The sequence below is a fragment of the Gopherus flavomarginatus genome, chromosome 3, assembly GCF_025201925.1.
Source record: "Gopherus flavomarginatus isolate rGopFla2 chromosome 3, rGopFla2.mat.asm, whole genome shotgun sequence".
Taxonomy (NCBI): Eukaryota; Metazoa; Chordata; order Testudines; family Testudinidae; genus Gopherus; species Gopherus flavomarginatus.
The window spans coordinates 200798530-200820679 of record NC_066619.1 but is presented as its reverse complement, the minus strand read 5'-3'; the positions used below and the strand labels follow the sequence as shown (position 1 = coordinate 200820679).

General features: G+C 40.4%; 1 protein-coding gene across 5 annotated transcripts in view; it reads left to right on the top strand.

Moving 5' to 3' along the window:
• The window catches only part of LRBA (LPS responsive beige-like anchor protein), a 590754-nt gene that overhangs the window by 136819 nt on the left and 431785 nt on the right, over positions 1 to 22150 (top strand). For 4 of the 5 annotated variants that reach the window (XM_050946210.1, XM_050946209.1, XM_050946207.1 and 1 more), the window contains 3 exons: positions 10856 to 10989; positions 20978 to 21056; positions 21420 to 21553. In XM_050946210.1, the coding sequence (XP_050802167.1) occupies positions 10856 to 10989; positions 20978 to 21056; positions 21420 to 21553 (347 nt within the window). The remainder of the gene's footprint in view (positions 1 to 10855; positions 10990 to 20977; positions 21057 to 21419; positions 21554 to 22150) is intronic. The other variant, XM_050946208.1, reaches the window with a different exon arrangement.

Here is a 22150-nt window from a genome sequence, read left to right as displayed (position 1 = left end):
ACTCGTGTGACATTTCACACAGTGTTAGTTTTTATGCTCTTGAATTTTCTGGATTTTTTTTTTCTATCTACTTTTTAATAGGTGGTGTTTAAATTTGGGCTCTATCTGATTTTTTTTTTCCTGGGCAGTCTTATTTTTCATTGTTGACTGATATCTCTTGAAAAAATGGTCCATTGGCACAAAAATTGGTAGAGGGCTGGTGCCGTGGTGTGTGTGTGTGTGAGAGAGAGAGAGAGTGAGTGATGTTGGATTTAGGGTCATTTTTAGCTGTTTCCAACAAACCTGATTGGTTATCTGGAAAGATGCTGGGCACATGCAAGCTTGGTTGATTGATATATTGGGGATGGAACAGATGCCTGCAACCTTCTCAGTTAGGAGCTATGGTCTTATTAAATTTTATCCGACAGAGAAGGGTTTGTGCACAGCTGCTGACAAAATATTTTACATCAGCTGCTGTACTTCTATCCCCTGCAGGTCTGTGCCCTCTATCTTGTACAACTCTGAAATCCAATCAAGTATTCAAAAAAAAAATTAGAAAATCAATACACAAACTTTTCTGTGAAGCAGTTATAGTGGTTACATGCACACATGTCTGAGACAAACCCAAAAAAGCAAGACAATGGAGAGATAAGGCACCTAACAAGACATACCCTCTACTCCTCCACCCACAAGCACACACCTTTAAATTTCCACAACTACCACACTCTGTAACCTTAACTGCCACTCTCTCCTCAAGAAGATGAGCCTTCTTTAACCATTATTTTGCCCAGACCCCTTCATTAAATGACTGACCTAATACAACTCACTACTGCACTAAAACCTACAAGTGTTAGTGTTGGCGGAGGGAGAGAGAGGGAATATTCCAGTAATAGAGTGTGTGCAGAAAAAAGGGTGGCTGAGTTAAGGTTGTGATGGACAGTCTATCATGTTGAGGTTGCGGTGATGGCAAGTTGTGTGCTGTTGAATGGAAGAGCAGAAGGTGTGTACAATTAGTTGACACAACTTTTTCATTTCCTTACTTTTGTAGATTTGCGTCTGATGTGTTGTGTGCGTAGTGATGCTGACTGCTTCACAATGACATTTCTAGGGTATTGATTTCCTGTGGTTTTTTTATGCTTAATTGAGGGGGGTGCTGGTGTGAGGAAAAGGTCAGGAGCCAGTGGAGGGTTGAAATGTAACAGCTGATATAGCATATTTTATCCATCAGCAGCGGCACGTAAACCCTTGTGTCAGCATCTGTGTACTGCTAGGTTGTGTAACTCTTCATTTCCTTACTTTTGTGGTGTCAAGTAGTCAGAAGTGCATAATGTATAAGTGAAAGCTTTACTCATGTCAACCTAGTAGTGACGTGCACAATCTCACATCTAGGGTAAATCTGTTCATTTGTAATGTGACACGTAGGTAACTAGCTCATAAATCAAGAGTGTTAAAAATTGATTTTTAACATAGTAAATAATACTAGATAAAGTATGTATTTTCTACATTAAAAATGTGGAAAGAGGAAAATCGGCAGTTTCACGAACACTTGAGGATAACTTTATTTAGTGCAAAACTTTTAAAAAGTAAGTTTTGGCTCTGAAATGATATCCACATCTACTGGGATTTTTCTGGTTGGAGTGGGTGGAATAGGTTATGACCTTTTTACAGGAAGCTGTAGCAGAGTTAGAAGGAATAGCTTTTATCTCTGAGGGATCACCAAAATACTAACAGTACAGTGGGAAACTTTGGAAGGGCAGATTTCAGGATGCTCTATGCAACTTACTGGGTCTGGTTTGCATTTAATGTATTGTCTGGTGGCAAACACAAAGCTTGGTAAGTTAACTTTTTTTTTGAGACACCTTGTTAAAAGTTGTTCCCATGTAGCAGTTTACCAGCGGAGTATCTCTGGAAATTTCAAAGCATCTCTCTGATCCTGCATTTATCTCAGGAATGCTGTGTCAGAAATCAAAACTCTCCTCATATCTTAAGGATTATCAACTTCCCAGCCGTAGCTGGAGAGTATACAGTAACAGCTATGTGAGTGAAACCTTGCTGAAAGGCTGCCAGGTTGAAGGCTTTTGCAAACAACAAGGTGTGTGTGTTCATTCCCATGCCAAAAATCTTCCTCTTATCTTATGTGAAGATCCAATATGGTGATTAGTCTGTGCCAGGGGTTTATCTCGATAAAGTTCAAGGGCTGGGCTGACTTTTTCACTAGATCCACAAAGACAGTGAATTAACACAGTCCAATTGTAATATGTCCTGAGACTGTTTTTTGTAGACAAGCAAATGTTACTAGTGTCTCAAGAAAAGACGACTGATGGAAAAATAAAAGCAACACTTCTTTTCAGAGTAAAAAAAAACAAACCCCAAAACTGAATTCTCTCTTGGCTAGTCTAATAACCTAATAACCTATTACTTGCCACTTTTACTATGTGACTCTCTCCTGACTCCTGCTACTTTTTGTGGACAAATTCAGTGATCACGGAGTTTGGGGAAGCAAACATTGAGGGTATAAGAGAAACAGATGTGTAAATCATGGCTCTACAGTGTGGCACTTAAATCTGAGGCTAAGCTTTAACTCGCAAAACAGATATTTTTATAAGCTTATTTACTTCTTGGAATGTCACGCATGTAAGCTGCTTAGTTTGGGTCAGTCTATTTATGCATTTCCCACTGTCATGTGTGCCCTTTTTCAGTGGCTGTATTTTAGATGATGAGTTTTGTGGATTTAACATAATTTATGTACAGAATAAACACATGTAAATATTGCCTGGTAAAATTTGAAAAGGTTGGAAAAGACTACATCTGCAAGTTGGAAGTATGGACAAAAGATGATCATAGGAGAGCTCTACAAACAAAGGCCGGGAGTAGTTCCTTAGTTAGGAGCTCAAACATACGTGAAAGTCCACTCTATTTAGCATCTGTTCATGTGAAGGGAACTTTTCTTTTCTCCCTCCACCAGAGTCTTCTGGATGCTGTGAAAATGCTCAGATCTATGGTGATGACTGCAGCCTGGCTGTAGGATGGGATTGCACTGTTTCTCTCCTTCAGCCTCCAATATTCAGGATAATTTTTTCTTGGGAGTAACTTCAGTATTTGCCTCTGACCATAGCTTTCCTGAGTAGCAGCATGAAATTGACGTGGCTTTGTTTTTTTTATTGCAACGTATAGGATTTCTTTTAAAGCTGGACGATGTGATGTAATTATTTACAAACTGAAAACTTAAATTCTGCCGTAGAAAAAAATTGATAGGTCATGGCAGGTTCTCTCTCAGCCCCTACTCTTTCCCTCCCACTTCTTCCCGACTGCAGACTGTAGTGTTTTGCCCATATGATCCCTGATGGGGCTGTGAGGAGCTCTCATTTTTTACCTTTCTCCCAGGGTGTGCAGAGAAGGAGGGAAAGGTAACTTTACTGATAACTGAGCCAGTAAGGTGACAATGTGGGTATGTCTACACTGCAGTAAAACACCTGCCTATGTCAGCTGACTTAGGCTTGTGAGGCTCAGGCTGTGGGGCTCTAAAATTGCAGTGTAGACATTTATGCTCGGGCTGGAGCCTGGGGTCTGGGACCTCGGGACCTTCTGTTTCTTTCGGAGAACAAACAAGCTACTTCATTGGTATCCAATGTGAAAAGTGAGACACTAGAAATCAAATCCTAGTAAATTTCCACATGCCAGTGGGAGTTAAAATTAATGTATTGATTTCTAAATTGTTAAGAAGCCATCAGGTAGGCTTGATTCACATTTTTTACTTTGAGTCAAGCCCAAGCAACCTGTGCAACTTGCAATACATTTTTAAAATTAAATGTAAGCTTATCATTTTACTAATAAATAAGCAGGGGAAAAGGTACTTAGAATTTTTTTTATATTTATAGATATTTTGCATCTTATCAAAAGAAACAAAAATAAGCATTCTAAAAATTGAGGAATAGATGATTGTTTAAAGAATTTGGCTGGATTATTTTTCTGTAAGCCTTTTGTCTCTGATAGAAGCCACTGCTCAGTTTGGTGATCTGTGCTCATTCAGCAGTGAATAATTGTCTGCAACACGAAGCCTTCCTACACTTCAGCATAATTGGGACTAATAACACATTGACCTTCTGGGTAAGATGTATTTATGGCGGCTGGTCTACACTGTATCTGACCTACGTTTATCAATTCTTGTGCTATAAATTCTTGCTTTAAACATTAAAGATTTGGTTTTAAATTAAAGAAGAAAAACACCTGAAGTAGTCCTGTTAATGAGACAATCTACTAAAGACCTTCTAATGTTTACAGATGTGTTGAGGCAGAGCTTTGCTCAGAAAATGTGTGAGAATATTTTGTTTATGGTATTTTTCTAATTTATGTTAACTTTCCCATATCTGAAACGGTTAGTATTATAATTTGCAAATGTTAGGTGATGAAGAAATATAGAATTAAATGAGGTGGCTGAATGATTTAGATATTAAAGGAATAAAATGAATTGATGGGTCATCTTGCGTGTGATCAAGGTACTCAAGATGATGGTCATCTTTGAACCTAGGACATGAATTTGAAAATAACCCAACATTCCTTATAAACATGGTAACATGTAAAATAGGAACTATGGAGGCTTATAAATATATTATTTCTGTAGATCCAAGAGTTTCTCACTTTTAAAAACATAATTCACCAATCAATTAATTTACTAAGGGAAAGGAAAACATCTTGTTTGTGTGGTAACCTGCTTAAAGATAAAGCAAGTGCTCAACTTTTTAGTGGGCTAGAAGGTGTTTGAATATTTGGATATTTAAGATAATTTTGTTTAACATTAGATTTAATATGATGCATATTCCATAGTTTCTACATAATTTCTATTTTATATAGACATTTATCTTAAAATAATGGGTTTTCTAGTGGCTTATGAATTGGTCTGTCAGTTGGCACTTCTTTAACTCCGAGTATTTTAGCTGTGAAATAACCCTTTTTTTTGAGACCAACACCAGAACCATTTGCGCTAGTTATGGAGCTGTTAAGTAACACATATTTCTTTATCTGAAAGTTGTTACATTTCTACTTAGCTACTGAGGGTGAGAAAATATCAGTATCACTTTCTAAGGAACAGTATTAGAATTTATCACAGTATCAAAGTTTAAACAGAGGACTTTAAGGTACTGGATCTGTGATTCAAATGTACTCTTGTGCATCCCAGCTAATAGAAAGCAAACAAATCTACTTATAATAAACATGCCTTGGTAACATGCCTTCAAGAGGCCCTTGAGTTGAACCTCTAAAAAATAAATCCTGTGGCTATAATCTTATTTGATTAGTTTCTTTAAACTGTGCATAAAAAATAAGGGAAAGATGCAGAGTATAAATGGATTACATAAAAAATACATTAAATACCAGATTAAAATAAATGGATAATATGCCAAACTTGAGTTGCAAAAAGAAGATGTTACGGCACTTAAAGATTACAGTTCATTCTTTTTGAGTTCTCATCTAATCTCCAGATTCTGGAGACCATGGCAATTGCGGGTAACTGAGAAGAGAGCAAGTTCAAAGATTTACTACATAAAACTTTTGGGCCCATCCCAGATCATCTCAGTGGGGGGGCAGAAGACAGATCTGTCTTCGAGACTAAGCTTGATAAGTTTATGGAGGGGATGGTATAATGGGATAGCCTAATTTTGGCAATTAATTCGTCTTTGACTACTAGCGGTAAATATGCCCAGTGGCTTGTGATAGGATGTTAGATGGGGTGGGGTCAGAGTTACTACAGAGAATTCTTTCCTGGGTGTCTGGCTGGTGAGTTTTGCCCACATGCTCAGGGTTTAGCTGATTGTCATATTTGGAGTAGGGAAGGAATTTTCCTCCAGAGCAGATTGGCAGAAGCCCTGGGTTTTTTTCGCCTTCCTCTGCAGCGTGGAGCACAGGTCACTTGCTGGAAGATTCTCTACACCTTGAATTCTTTAAACCATGATTTGAGGACTTCAGTGGCTCAGACACAGGTTTGATACAGGAGTAGGTGGGTGAGATTCTGTGGCCTGCATTGTGCAGGAGGTCAGACTAGATGGTCATAATGATCCCTTCTGACCTTAAAGTCTGTGAGTAATGACTGGCTGATATTTTCTCTAGGTGCCAGTTTAGCATTGTGAACTCCTCTCACTCCTTTATGTGCTGGATACAGTTTACACTTAAATTACAGCTGGTCAGGGAAAATGTTTTCCACTTGGATTCCATCTCTTATGATGCACTACAGTCTTCCCTCTTGCTGAGCTACTGTGGTGCATTATGGAAGTCCCTGATTGCAGTGCATCATGGTAGATATAATCTTGCTGGAGAACCGGATTTATAGAGGAGAATGGGGACACTCAAAATACAACTTCCATGGGACACCAACATGTTTCTAAATTGAATTGTTTTGCTTTAACTGAAACATTTTCCTGTTTCAGATATTTGGGGTTTATTTTGACAAAAATTTCTGTGGAAAGCAGGTAGTTCTTGTGAAAAACAATTAATTGAAATAACTTTTATGGATAATTTTTGACCAGCCTTAACTGAGAGGCAGTTTTTCTAACATCCTCCAGGGTGGGTATATATAAATCCTCTTACTGAACTGCAACATAGGCTCTTCTGTATACTCAACTTTGGGATGTTTAATGACTCTGCTTCTTACCACTTGAATTCAAGTAGATCACTTGTGGTGCTGAGCCATTATCCCATGCTTAGTTAAAGCTCAATTTTCTTTTCTGTTTTCAGTTGCAAGTTTCCATTCTAATAAGAAATAATGAGATTGTAATTAAAAAAAGCCTGTGAAGTTACCTAATGGTAATTGTGTGTGTGTGTGTGTGTTATAGTCACGTTTGTGGTGCAGTTACTCATTGTTTCCTTTGCTGTCTGCTGAGCTCTGAGAATGTGTAAGAGAATATTAGGGATGATGTATGCATATCCTACTATCTTCATATACCTAGTGAATGTGAATAACAACTGTTATAGTTGTCCTAATACTCTCTACAGATGATTTTAGAGGCCAGAGGGCCCGTTTTGATCATCTGCTTTGAACTGCTGCATATTACAACGCAGGAAAAAAAGGGATCCCAGATTGCTTTAGCTGTAGCTGCACCTCTCTTCAAATGGCAGTGCGAGCTCTAGAAACTTGGTGTAACTAATTCCTTGATAAGTTCAGCTACACTTAGCACAGTAGTAGCAGTGTTAGTATCAGGGTATGAAGAACAACTGTGGTGTAACATTGTGTTAGCCACAACACAGAAAATAACAGCTCGTATTTCTGATTGGTCATTCCTGATTTTGTCCCAGTGCTTACTGCCAGTTCTAGGTTGGGAGAATTGAGGTTGTAGGGTGTGGTTTTGGAGAAATCTTCAAATTTCCCCCCTTGGTTTTCAGAGGATTAAGTATAGGTGGATTTGATGGAAGGGAATTTATTACTGTTGGTCAACCTTAACTTGGCATGATCATAGTTTTGTGCAGTGAATTGTGTCCAGTTCTGGTGCTGTGACTCATATTAGCCCTAGGGTTGCCAACTTTCTAACGGCTGACAACTGATCCCTACTGCCTTGCCCCTGCCCTGCCTCTTCCCTGAAGCTCTGCCCCCCATTCGCTCCTCTTCCACCCTCCCCGTACTGCTCACTGCCCTCCCTCATCCTCGTAGCTGGATCTTCTCCACCCTGCCCCACTCGCTGGGCTTCCTCTGCTCTGGAGCTATAGCCTGACATGGAGCCTGTCCGCCTGCCCAAGAGATGCAGGTAGGAGGCAGCCCTTCTCTCTGTGCCCGCAGTAACTAGACTTTTGATGTCTGGTCAGTACATTTGACCGAACCAATCAGGTCCCTTTTTTGACTGGACTTTATGGTCGAAAACTGGGCACCTGGCAACCCTAATGAGCACATTTCTTATAGACAATTACAGAAGGTTTATGAAGTCTTCCAAAATTCCTTCTATCTCAAAACTTAGTGCATATGTTCTTAAGCTAGAGAAGGAAATCCTAAAATCTAAAATTAAAAGATTCTGATCAACCATTTATGTGTAATACTTTCTGAGAAGCCAGGCTTTTCCTACCCTAGAGATTTAGAAGCCACAATGGCTTCATAATTGCTAGGGGCCTATCAGTGTAGTTTTCATAGCCCTCTTAAAGGTTACTCCTGGGGGAATCATCTACCACTGTGCAATGCAGAATTGTGCACAAATTAATGTTGTGTACACAGAATATTCTTTTCCCCACAGAAAAGGGCTGCAGAGATGTTGGCTGTCACTAGGGGCTGCTGGACCTGGCAGAGTCCAGCTTGCAAATAGAAGACAAGGCCAGGAGGAGGGGAAGGGAGTTTAGAGGGTTCCTGGCAGCTACAGTCCCCCACACAGCCTGAAGGAAGAAGGTGGTGGCATGTGGGAAACTCAGTGGAAACCCGGGACCCAGTATCAGGCTGTTTATCGCTCCGGATCCCTGGTCTCAGTGGGAGGGGGGGTTAGGGGATATGAGTGTCTGGGCTGGGGGGGATGTGGATGGGCTCTGGGGAGGTAGAGTGTGAGAATGTCTGGGCTGGGTGGGAGATGGGGACCTGCAGCTGGCCTCTGAAGGGCAGCAGGTATGAGTGTCTGGGCTAGGGGAGCCTGGCTGGGCTCTGGTGGGGAAGGGGTGTGGGTATCTGGCCCCTTGGGTGGGCTTAGGCGGGGAAAGGGGGTAGAGAAACAGGAACTGGGTTGTCATGGGGGTTTCTCTAACTCAACTCCTGTGGGAATTTTTGTGTCTCTGTATTATTACAGACATACTTGCTGACAGGTATTTTGAAATAAGATACCAAAATAACTGAAACTGCTGTGATTATATAGTGTTATTTTGACAAATAAAATTAGCAGAATTTTGTTGAATTTTAAAATATTGTGCACAGAATTTTTTATTTTTTGGCACAGAATTCCCCCCAGGAGTAAAAGGTGGAGGGCCTCTTGTTTTCATGATTCCTGAGAACAGACTGATATAGAAAAATCCTGAAAACATATGACACTATAAATGAAAAAAGGAAATGTAGCACGTGTTTGTTAATTTTGGTACTTTCAGTATTAAAAATAATTGCATTGATGTAGGAGAGAGCTATTCAACAACAAGCTATTTATGCATACACAATAACTACCTTGAACTTGTCCTAAAGAAGAGCAATAATAGCGTCTTGGTATCGCATGTCTAAAGAGATATTGTCTGTTTTATGCTCTGTAATGTAAGGCATGAGGAAATGCAAGGCCCTATTGTATATTAATGGCAATGTATGTGTAATTTAGCAGACAGTGTATATATTTATATAAATTATTTTTCTAATACAATGTACAGGTTTGGTGGAAACTGATATGTACATGTGATAGAAATTCATGGCTCAAGCACATTGTCTTGGCTTGGGGCTCAGGTGGTTGTTACGTCTGTTTTTTAGTGTATAGTTAACATTAGCAGTCAACCTTATAATGATGTGACATGCACTATCTCCAAGTATGGTGGCTGCCTACTCCTAGCAATAGGAAGGTTGATTTAATTGGTAACACAGACTAGTTTATGTGACATACATTGGTGTGAAGGAGAAAGACAACTGTGATCCATTTTCTCCTTCTAATTAAAATTATTTTTAAAGTATTTAACAAAAACCTCTTGTTACCATGCCTGAATTTGGTTCAAGTTTCTAAGTAACTTTATTTAGAAACTGAATTCTTTAAAGTTATTAAGGGAATAATTTCAGTGTGTAGTTATACTACTGTCAACAGAAGATATGGTTAAATAAATTGAATGGTTGAAGACTTTCAACTTACTGTTAACACCAGGTAATTAAAAGTAAGCGCTGCTGTGGGAGTGCATTATATATCAGCCGCACTCTTTACCTCATTAGTTGGGTTTTTGCATGTCTATGGAGCTAACTTGCAATTAAAAATGCCTTAAAACGTATGCTTAACAAGGTCTTTTAGGTATTTGGAATAAAGTATTACAATTTAATTGAAATTAGTGTATCATAAATAGATTTCTTGGTAACATACAAGATAAATCTCCATGCCTAACTTGACATTTTGCATGTTTTCTTCTCCTTTTATGTTTTGTTGTTGAATGTAATGCCTGAAGTTGAGCTTATGTAAAGACTGGTGACACTGTCTTCAGGTCTAAGAATCTTCTGATTTGTTTAATAAGTATATCTTTAAGTTCAGATATCTCCATAGATTTATTTCCATATAAGATGAATTTGAAATGTAGTGAAGACATTTAATGTATGTACTATTCATTAGCATTTCAGGGTGGGTTTAGTTATTTTTATACTGTAGTTGTCTCCATTGAGAAGTGGTCCAGTATTGTAAAACAGAGAATTAAAGGACCCTATCACATCTAGACAGTTTTCAAGGTGTATATTGTCAGATCTCAGTATCTTTCATTCTGAGTACAGTATATTGACATCCTAGCCCCTTTCTGCCTTTCTGTGTTCAGCTATGTTAGATCATTAAAGCATGGTGTTGCTCTTAAAGCAGAACTCAATATGAGTAATACAAAGGCAAAAAGTGTTTTTACTTTGGGATCTATCCCAGTTCCAGTAACCTATCCTAGTAGTTGTATATCCGTACAGTTTTAGCTGACCATGTTTCTGGGAGATTGAAATGAATGTTAAAGCCTTGCTATAAACAATTGGAAGGAGGAGAGGGAGAAAATAGATAAAGTGTCAGTGCATATCTTTAGATTGGTCACCTCTTTTGCCAACCTAAGAGAATGTGGAAGGAAGTATTGAACTTGCTAGCTAACATGGTTTGCAGAAAACAGAATTCTGTATGTATTGTATTTCTTTGCTTTCAAAAAAGGTCCACTGTATGTGAACTCTTCAAAATAAATAAATAAATATATAATATTATTTTCTAACTTTGTTTATTTCTCCCTCTAGGAGTGTTGTTGTAGCTCCAAAGAAATCAACTATTTCCCCTTCTACAGCTACCATGAGTGTACCCACAAATGCTGTCAGCGTGGTTTCTTCATTAGATTCAACGCAGGCCCCAGATCTGACAGGAGAATCTCCTGGTGAGTAAAGGTGAATGGAAGACAGCTTAATAGAAAAGAAACAGAGAAATATAATAAAGTGGAATCATCTGTAATGAGATTCCCTATCAAAATTTTAACCATCAAAACATTGCAGAATATTAACAATTATTTATTTGTTGTTTTCTGTTGGAAAGCTTATCTGAATCTATATTAGAAAGAAGCTTTTTTCTGTAGTTGCTTTTTTCCCCTAACTGGGTATATTAGGTAATATAGGACTTCTTATATCAGATCAGAGCGAGGAAATTCTGAGGCCCTGGGTCCTGCAAGCTGTTCTGCATATGTCTGCTGATGCACACATGCGACAGCTTGCAGGGTTGGGAGCATGTGCTTGATAACCTATCTCTAACTATGGCCAGTACCAGATACTTCAGAAAAAGATAAAATACCTGTATGTTAAATCTGGCCAATCATGCAGTGGTGTTGCTTGGATTTGTGACCATGAGAATTCCTTTCTGACCCTCACCAGTGATCAGCTTACACCTTAAAGCACAACATTTGACTACTCATGTGATTCTTAGCTTGCATGCCATAGCTGGAAATGCTTATAAAGCTAATCTCCTTTTAAACAAAAGAATCCTGCTAAAGTATTTTTATTGACCACCAGTGATGTTGATCTGCATAAGCTTACTATGTGTAGTAATTTCTTCTGTTCTAAGTTTCCTGCTGTTATTTTCATTTTGTTCGTTTTTGTCTCATTATCGGACAGAGCAAATATAAGAATTTGGTTGCTTTTAACAATACTTCCCATAATTCCAAAAAAAGATGAGAATATTTTTGATAAGCAGAAGTAATACAATAGGAAGTAATTTTAATTAGCGTAGGGATACGTTGCACTTTTTCTACTAACAGGTAATGTTTTTTCTTGAGGGTACTTTTTATTTTTAAGCCTTCCTCCACTTAAGTATGATCTTGAAACTTGAATATTGCAATGTAGAATATTTATGCTAACAGAAAGTAGGTCTGAATATATTCCCTACAAAGGCAACAAAGTTTTATCCTGATAGATTTGCAGTCATGAAATCTGAGTAATTGCTGTGGTACTCTTAATTGAGGACAGACTTAGTATAGGTTGTTTTTAAACATACAATCATGTCGTACTTTGAGTCCCGAGGCTCTCCTTTTCTTTCTGTACAACAGGTCTAACACTCTGATATAATGCATAAGGCCTGCTCTTTTTGGTCAGCCATTTTGTAGTCCCAAGGCTGTGTGTGTTCTCACAAGTATCTATGCCCAGCAAAACCACCAATTTTCATGCTAAAGCTTTGAATAGAATTGAAGCTCTATGTCAAGGAAGCTTCCATCCGTGTCTGTTAACCTGGCATTTCTTTGTACTAGTTGTTGCTAATGATGTATCAGAAACAGAAGACCTAGAAACAAGTACAGTCCCCTTCCCAAGTGCCCTAGTGGGCACATTTATTGTCATCTTTATTCTCTCCAGCTCTCTGCAAAAGTACTTGTGGGAGTCATGTAGATTTAATTGCAACCATGCTACATGAAAGGAAACACTTTTGTGATCCAATATTTCCTTGCTTCCTGATACAGAAAGGAAGATTGAGTTCATCACTCAAATTTGCATGAGATAGTAGTCTGCTAGTCTAGGCGGCAGGTCTAGTCTAGGAAAATAAACTGTTTTAAAAACACATCACAGTTCAAGAGGGAGCCTAGGGTTGACTAGGAGTAAGTAGCATATTTTTGAAGGCTTTACACTCTGTATATAATAAAAGCACACATTAGTTAAAATCTGTTAGCCAACATGGTAAATCATGGCCTATTTTCCTCAGTTCGATAGGGCCTAGATTATTGAGAAACTGCTGCAATGATTTAAATCACTTTGACTAGAAGCACATCAGTGGAATTTAACTTGCAGGCTCTCTAAATGGTATATACTTTTTCAGGGCTGCCCAGAGGATTCCGGGGGCCTGGGGCCATCGGCGGCAGGCGGCTCCGGTGGACCTCCCACAGGCGTGCCTGCGGAGGATCCGCTGGTCCCGCGGCTCCGGTGGAGCATCTGCAGGCACGCCTGCGGGAGGTCCAACGGAGCCGCGGGACCAGCGGACCCTCCGCAGCCATGCCTGCGGGAGGTCCACCGGAGCCGTGGGACCGGCAAGCTGCAGGGGGCCCCCCGCGCAGCTAAATGTCTAGAGCCAGCCCTGTTCGGCGGCGGGGGGGCCCTTCCGTTCTGCGACCCGCCGCTGATGTGCCTTGAAGACCCGCGGCGGGGGCCCCCCGCCGGCGAATTACCGCCGAAGCAGGACCCGCTGCCGAAGTGCAACCCACTCTTCGGCGGTAATTTGGTGGCAAGGGGCCCCCGCCGCGGGTCTTCGGGGCACTTCGGTGGCGGGTCCCTGAATGGAAGGGCCCCCCACCGCCGAATTACCGCCGAAGACCGGGTTGCACTTCGGCGGCAGGTCTCGCTTTGGCAGTAATGCGATGGCACTCCCCCGTCAGCGAAGACCGGGAGCGGAAGAAGCTCCAGGGCCCGGCCCCGCAAGAATTTTCTGGGGCCCCCGAGCGAGTGAAGGACCCCGCTCCAGGGGCCCCGAAAAACTCTCGTGGGGGCCCTTGCAGAGCCCGGGGCCTGGGGCAAATTGCCCCTCTTGCCCCCCCCCCCCCAGGCGGCCCTCTACTTTTTTTTTTTTTTTTTTAGTAGAAATGATTTTGGAATATATTGAATGCTGCTGTACTGTAAAATGTATAAGAAATCCAGACAATGAATAGTAATGATGTAACCTTGTACCAGTACAACCTCCAGAACGTCTGGAAGTGTTGGCAAAAACTGAGACTTCTAATCTAAATCGATATGCATAAAAAGAAACAAAGTAGGATTAAAAATCCAGACTTGTTTGGACTGGCAATCTAATTCGTTAAAAGGAAAAACCTAAGGGGTACATGAAATCATGCCTAAAACTGATTAAAACATGACTATTGATCGGAAATTATTTTTAATAAAAATAAAGATTAAATGGGAACACTAGTTCCCACTGATGTAAAATATTTCAAGTCTAAGTAATTTGTGTTGTTTCTGTAAATTGCCTACACTTCAATTTTAAATACTCTTGTATGAGGGCTTTAAGCTTGTGGTATGAGAGGAAAAAAAGTGGCCAAAAATGAGTAATAGTTATACTGTTATTAAAAAAAAAAAAAAAGGACTGAAAACAAAATTGTGATATGACTTCAGAAGACAAACATCAATTTGCTTATCTCATGACTGCTACAAGAGATTATTTTGAACTCATGACTGCTACAAGAGATTTGAGTCTGGCACCCATTCCTTATAAAGCGGGTGGGCAAACTTTTTGGCCTGAGGGCCACATCTGGGTATAGAAATTGTATTACGGGCCATGAATGCTCATGAAATTGGGTTTGGGGTGTGGGAGGGGATGAAGACTGTGGCTGGGGGTGTGTGCGCTCCAGGGTGGGGCCAGAAATGAGAGTTCACGCAGCAGGAGGGGGCTCTGGGCTGGGGCACTGGTAGTGGGGAGTGTGAGGGCTCCGGAGAGGGATGCAGGCTCTGGAGTGGGACTGGGGATAAGGGGTTTGGAGTGCAGGAGGGTACTCTGGGCTTGGACCGAGGGATTCAGAGGGTGGGAGGGGGATTAGGGCTGGGTTAGGGGTTTGGGGCACCGGGGGATGGAGGGTTCTGGCTGGGGGTGCAGGCTCTGGTGGTGGGGCTGGGGATGAGAGGTCTGGGGTGCAGAAGGATGCTCTAGGCTGAGACCAGGAGGATCAAGGCTGGGGCATGTGGGGGTGGCTCAGGTGTGCAGGTTCTGGAGGGTGTTTATCTCAAGCAGCTCCTGGAAGCAGCGGCATGTTCCCCTTCTGGCTCCTATGCATAGGGGCAGCCAGGCAGCTCTTCTGCGCACTGCCCCATCTGTAGGTGCCACCCCTTCAGCTACCATTGGCTACGGTTCCTGGCCAATGGGAGTGGTGGGGGCGGTGTGTGGGGCGGGGACAGCATGCGGAGCAGAGCCCCCTGCCTGCCCCTATGCTTAGGAACTGGAGTGGGGACATGCTGCTGCTTCCAGGAACTAAGCGGGCTGGTCCCTGATCCTGCTCCCTGGCTGGAGCAACAGAGCGGGGCAAGCCTCAAACCCTGCACCCCAGCAGGAGCTCGAGGGCCGGATTCAAACGACTAGTGGGCCAGATGCGGCTCATGGGCCATAGTTTGCCCACCCTTGTTATAAAGTAATAGGGTAAGAAACCAGAAGGACTTACTGAAAACACTTCTGGAAGGAGGAAATGCTTGGAACAGTACTGGAGAGTCCTTGGGTGGGGAAGTGATAAAAAATTATAAGCTCCTTGATCTAGGTGGAGTTGAAGAATATGATCTAGGAAGCTGGTCATTAGCAGGTACAGCTCAGCGGTCACCAGCCATTTTGTTTGGCGGGCGCCAGCCGAAAGACCGTGGCGGCGGTCGAGCATCCGCCAAAATGCTGCCAAATTTCGGCGGCATTTCGGGGAGACACCTCTCGATGACACCGCTTGTTGGCGGCAAGCGGCATCATCAAGAGGCATTGCTGCCAAATTATTGCGGCATTTTGGCGGATGCTTGACCGCTGGCCAGGATGCGGGTGCATTTAGATGCCACCGCAGGCACCGCGTTGGGGACCGCTGGTACAGCTAGTTGTTTTGTCATGGTAGGTGAGACTAGTCAAAGGCAGCAAAGCTATTTTTGTGTATTCTGATGGGATATTTGTGTGTTGTGTTTGGGGGGCACTTAGTCTTCCCTGTAAATGTTTTTTAGTTGTTATGTGCTGATGTAAATTTCACTGACTTTTGTTTTTTTTTTTTGGGGGGTGGGGGCACTAAAACTTGCATTTCCTGCCCTGTTTCCTGTGGATAATCCTGTCTTTATGGTACTGCACCCACAGTACTTGTTACCAATTTTTCACGGTAGGGTATGCAATGTTGAGACTTTTAGCTTCTTTTTAGTGCTATCCATTTCCATATTCTATTTTCAAGCATTATTTTTAAAAAGTGAGGATGCTGTATAGGTTAAAGAAATTTACATTGGCAAATGCTATTTATCTGAAGTGACAGTCATGCATTTGCCCCTGCTGTCATTCACTCATGCATACAATTCTCCTCAAACTTTTCCACCCACAGCCCTGCCAGAGGCTTCCTTTGGGTCTTTTCCCCTCAATTGCATTCTCACCTTACTTTGCCTCTCAGTGTAGAAACAGTGGGGAAGAATAGGCATTCAGCACTACAGCTTCCAACCCTGAGTAGTAACATTTTCCACCCCAGGAAGCAACCATAGTGTGAAGGGGACAGGACCAGAGAAGGCACTGAGGTGTGGAGACTGGTGAAGAGACTAGGAGGGAAAGGGAGGAAAGATTGCAGTGACAAATGAGATGGTCTTGTGGCTAATGCACAAACCGGTAGTCTGGGCTTCAGGATTCCATTTCCAGGTATGAGAAAATAATTACATTGTGCCTCAGTTTACCCATCTCTAAAATGGGAATAATGCTGACCTACGTGACTTGTAAGTGAAAGCACCTTAAGATCTTAAGATGAAAGTATTGACTAAGGGCTTGTCTACACTTGTGGTACTGCAATGGTGCAGCTGCGCCACTGTAATGCTTTGTGAAGAAGTTATTTATGCCAACAGGAGAGCTGGATTTTCCACACCCCTAAGTGACTGAGTTACACTGCCATAAGCTCGTAGTATAGACCAGGGCTAAGTATTGGAAACAAATAGAACCAGAAACAGTTTTGCTCTCTTTACATTGACATCAGAGTAAAAATGACTCAAGGACTCACTCACACTTGGAGTGTGGCAGCTAAACTGAGGAGACAGTAGCTGAAGATTAATAACAGAGTTAATATTGTCAGTCTGTTTTACTTCATCTGTCGCTGACAATTACTGTCATAGAAACATCCCCAATAGAAAGTGTTTAAACATATTAATTGGGTCAAAAAACATTCTTACAAGCAGTTCACATAAGAGTGCACCATTTTCATGAAATTTGTTTTGGCTTAGGATACAGAAGATATGTTTATGTAACAGATCCTTCTAGCTTGTAAAACCTTTCGTTATACAGTAGTTTCTTTGTATTCATAGGAAGTTTATTTTTTGAACTGGCTCATTAGTTTACTAGATAATCATTTAAAATGTTTCGTCTGTTGGGGAAAATTAAGCAGATCTATTCATTTAATTGTCTTCTTCCTATTTTCTACCCCTGTCCGGTATCTTACTAAATACTGTACAGCATGCAACGTGTATGTATTGCTTTTTGTGTATATACAATACAAGGATATAAGGAGTTTGGTGGAGAAGGCGTTTCTTCAATAACATTATTGTTGGAGACATTATTTGTTTAGACCCTTGGGACCCTGAATAAACAATAAGCTTTCACCAGAAGGGTGTTAGACAGATGATCTGTTTGCATTTTCTTTTATGTTCTTGCAAATGTCTGTAAAACTGTCAGTTTGAAGGAGCCAGTTTATCAGTGAAAGGATAAGGAAGAGATAAGACAGTTTAATTCCACATGTTTGAAGTAGCTACTGAATTTACCCACATGTGTGCTGTAGATGAAATCATACTTCTGAAATGCTTCATTTTTGGCTAATTGCACAAAAAGCCATTTTTAAAAAACTGAAAGCTCAATTTGCTTATAAAGTTAATAAATTTATCCAAAAAACTTACATGACACGAGCATTTGGAAAAACCACTGTGCACATTCATTTACATCTCACATAAATGGAAATCTGCTCTGACAAATCTAAGCTAGTTCTTATAATGAAACATGTCTGAATTTGGAGTGTGATCTCTTAAAGATGGAGGCGCTTAGGCCAGACATACCATACATTGTTAAAATAGATTTTCAGTTTTTACAGTGGCCTGCCCTACACTATTTCTCAAGCATAAATTGCTTAGTGCCGTTTCCCCATTTTAGGCTGCATTTTAACTTCAATAATTCTAGTAATTTAAGAACATATGCAGTATATAGTACAGTTTCGCTATTCCATTTAGTCTGTCTCTATAGTGCACAATTAGTTTTAGTTACTACAGGGAAAAACAGCAGTTGTGTCATGAGTAATGGCCTTTCTGCATCCATCATCATTTATACTAATGCTAGTGCACAGCAGTATAAAATAGTGAAAGTTAACCAGAACCAAGGGTAACCTCGTGGTATTTTATTACACCATTTCACTAACCTGAAAGATGATTCTTTGGGTTCTTCTGTGTTTTCTTCAGAGATTTTTTCATTGGAATGTCTCCTATCTCTTATGTTTTATAACATGCATCCCACCTTAGTATTAAATTATATAAGCCCTTAACTGGGTGCTGCTGTGATACTTGAAACCGTCACATCTTTGATAGTAAGGTTTTAACGTTACCATCTAAGTCATAATAGCACCTTGTATTTGTGGCAACCTTCTAACAATGACCTCATCATAGATTTTAAATATATTCTGAGGGCTTGTCTGAAGGGAATACTGATACAAAATACATTTTGTATGTCGAGAATACTTTCTGTGTGCGTGAATTCTTGTGTTCAGCCTGGCATCCTAGAGCAGCAAGATTTGGGTATGCTATAGAGAAGGTGTATTCAGTCTTGGAGGTGTGAGTAGGAAGGGAGCACTTACAGACTGGTTGAAAGTTTGCTGCATAAGTACTTGGATGGCTATTGCTGGGCTCCAAGGGGAAATGCATAGATGGGCTGCTTTTCTTGGAAAGGCAAAAAGTTAAGAGGTATTTTATTATAAAGGATATAATGAAAACTGATTAGGCTGTCTTTTTTAATCCTGCCACATATTCCAAGAACAGAGGTCATTCAATGAAAGAAAAAACAGTAAATATATAGTCTTTTACAGAGCATTTGAGTCAATCTGTGGAATTCAGTGTCACAAGAAGTTCATCATTGTCTGTGTGTTTTCTTTATACAGAAGGTTGTATCTAACAGTTGAATCTCTTAATTCTTACTACAACATCTGACTGATTTTTTGTACTTAATGTCACTTTTAATTTATTTTTGAATATGTAAAAGTAATAGTGTTCAAAGAAACTGGATTTAAAAAAAGATAATTATGTGGTTATGAACTATTGCTTATTCACAAAATAATTTAAGAAGTGTTTATGTTGAAAACATGTTTCAGTAAAATCCAGCTAACATCCAAAAGCATTATACTTTTTAAAAGTATTCTTAACAGCTCCTAGATTATAGTGGCTGGAAATGAGCAGTTAAGGGATCCAGCATTTTCTTGCTGTCATATAAACTTTCATCACTCACTTCCACATTGCACAATTTGTCTGCCCACCCAACTTTCACTCTGTCCTTAAAAATTTCCAAAATTATGCACAAAGGTGCAAATAATAAATTATACCATAAATTACAGTTAAAGCTTACATTAATTTCAGCCATAAAATTTTGCTCACAAAAAAATAGAAGCCCATATTTGAAAATAAGGCCCTAAATTGGAACTTTATTTTTTAATCACATACTGGTGTTTGTCCTGGCCGTGTTTAAGAACAGTTCCTTCAGACTTGTACTGTCAGTATCTGTGCTCACAGAGCCTGCTCTTTAGGATTTCCATTTTGCATCTGAAGGCAGCATCAACATTCCTATGTTGAACCTGATGATATTGAACTATTGGGTATGTCTGCACTGCAATTAAACACTTGTGGCTGGCTCATGTCAGCTGACTTGGGCTCATGGAGCTTGGGCTACAGGACTGTTTAATTTGGTGTAGAAGGACAGGCCTGGTCTGGAGCCTGGCCTCTGGGACACTCCGATGGTTTACACCACAGTTAAACAGCCCCATGAGCCTAAGTCAGCTGACATGGGACAGCTGCATGTGTTTAATTGCTGTGTAGGCATAGCCTTTGTGCTGAAATCTGATTTCGTCCCTTACAGTTTTTTTCAGTGTTGCTTTCAGAATGATCACTGTTGGCCCTCTGATTACCTTCCCTATCTTCCCTTTAGTGAACTGGACCTATTACTTACTTTTTTTGTTTTGTATTTTAAGAGGGTGAGGTTTTATTTTTTGAGTATAGGTAGGGCTGGTAGTCCTGTCTATTATTAAGGTTGCTTGACACTTCCTTTTGTAAGACCCACATTCAGCTGCAATTGTCCAATTTGGGCTGAAATTTTCCATGCTGGGCATGTGCATCAGGCAAATTTGTTGAGAAGCTACCAAAAGCTGGATGCTAGACTAAATATGGTAAATTATATCTGTTATATCTCCCATGTTTTTTAACTTTAAGGAAGGTGGCTTTAGTATTATATATTGAGTTGATAGAGAACTTTAAGGGGGAAAATTAGCAGGATTCTCAGTTCAAGGTGCTCAGAGAGGGTGGGAGAGCTCTTTAGCAATGAAAAGAAAAAATATATGATATACTTAAAACTCACCTATTTGACTTTACATGAAGATTTATGTATATATGAAAATTAGGTAAGATACCAGGACTTAATGAAGTGGACCCTCTAAATAATACTTACCATTTTACTTTTTTCAAACTTTCACAAGAATTCATAGATTATAAGAGAAATGGTCATCTGGTTTTATCTCCTGTGTAACCTGGCCATAGGAACCCTCCAAATTAATTCATGTTTGAACTATAGAATTATTAAAGACTGATTGTTGAAACACACCTATGAAGTAGGAACGTACATTGGTGGTATTCCTTTTTTACAGATAAGAAAACAAAGGTGCAAAGAGGTAAAGTGATTTGCCCAAGAAGAGCCAGTTTTAGAGGAAGGCGAGCAGGGCAGATGTCATAGTTGTCAACTTCAGGGGTGTTTGTGCCCACATTGCTGTGTCATTCCTCCCCACACCCCCTGCTGCTGCCACCTCCGCCTCCATAAAATGCCTAGGGCCAGCCCTGGCCCCAAGGTCACACATGTTTGCAAGTAATTGGTATGGTAGGGTCGAAACTTGAGTGTTTTACTTCTTTTCCTATGGTCTGTCCTTCTTACCCATGCTTCCCATCTGACGAGTTCTCTCTAACTTTCTTTCGTAGGCAGTGGATCATCTAATTCAAAATTGCCACCTGTGCCTTCAGTTTCCTCTGTGCCAGAGGATTCTGCTTCAAATATGAGGTAACTACTTTAATTGAATGTTTGGATAATGTTGCTGCTGCTTATTTTTTTGATGATGTAATTTCTTGGCATGTTCCTATGAACTGTTTACTAAGACATGGTTAATAATTTAAGGCCAGATTCAGTGAACTTGAGAACTGTTGAACTGGGTAATCTTTCCATTGATTTCAATGGATGCTGTATCATGTCCTTAAACAGACTATATTAAAATGTAATTTTGTGAAAAGGCATTGGTTGGGAGCTGATTCCTGTTAATAAATTTTGTATAATGCAAATGATATCATGTCAAAAATAATTTCTCTTCCTATGGAAATTTAACTTCTTTCCTTGTTCTCTCATTAATCTTACACATCTTCTAATCAGCATTACAGAGAGGCTTGAACATGCTTTGGAAAAGGCTGCCCCTCTTCTGAGAGAGATTTTTGTGGATTTTGCTCCCTTTCTTTCTCGCACTCTTTTGGGTAGCCATGGGCAGGAGCTGCTGATAGAAGGTACAAGTAAGTTTCCATTTTTAATTTTTTTTTTGCCGAACATGAAGGCACTAAAGAAAACTCAACACAAACTAATTTAAACTGTTAAAATAACCTAGTTTTACAAACTCAACCTCTTCACAATTCAAAACTTAATTTGGAACTGTAGCTACATGTAGTTTTTGTCTATTTATATGTTAGGTCTTATTTTATTTGTATTTCAGCTCGGTGGAAATATTGAAGCAATATGCAAACTCCTATAGGGCCTGTCTGCTCTGAAATGCTCCCCCTGCTGAGTTAGTGTGGTGGAGCATGTACTCCCTGCCTCAGTTTTCCTTCTCAGGAAGCCAGTGTCTCCACTTCAGGCATTCTTGATGCTTAACTCAATAATACCCTCTTTGATGCTGGTTTATTATAAAACCTCATACAAAAGGGTCCATAACAAAAAAGTCCCAAATACTCACGTTATCTCTGGCTTTCAGAGAAGTCTATTCTTTGAACTTGATTCCCATTCCCATTCCCCCCAGGGTTATCTCTGAATCTGTCTCTTCTCCTTTTGGCAGGAGCCAGCTCTTCTAGTGGAGCTGGGTTGCAACTCAGCCCACTGTAGGGCCTTAGCTAACT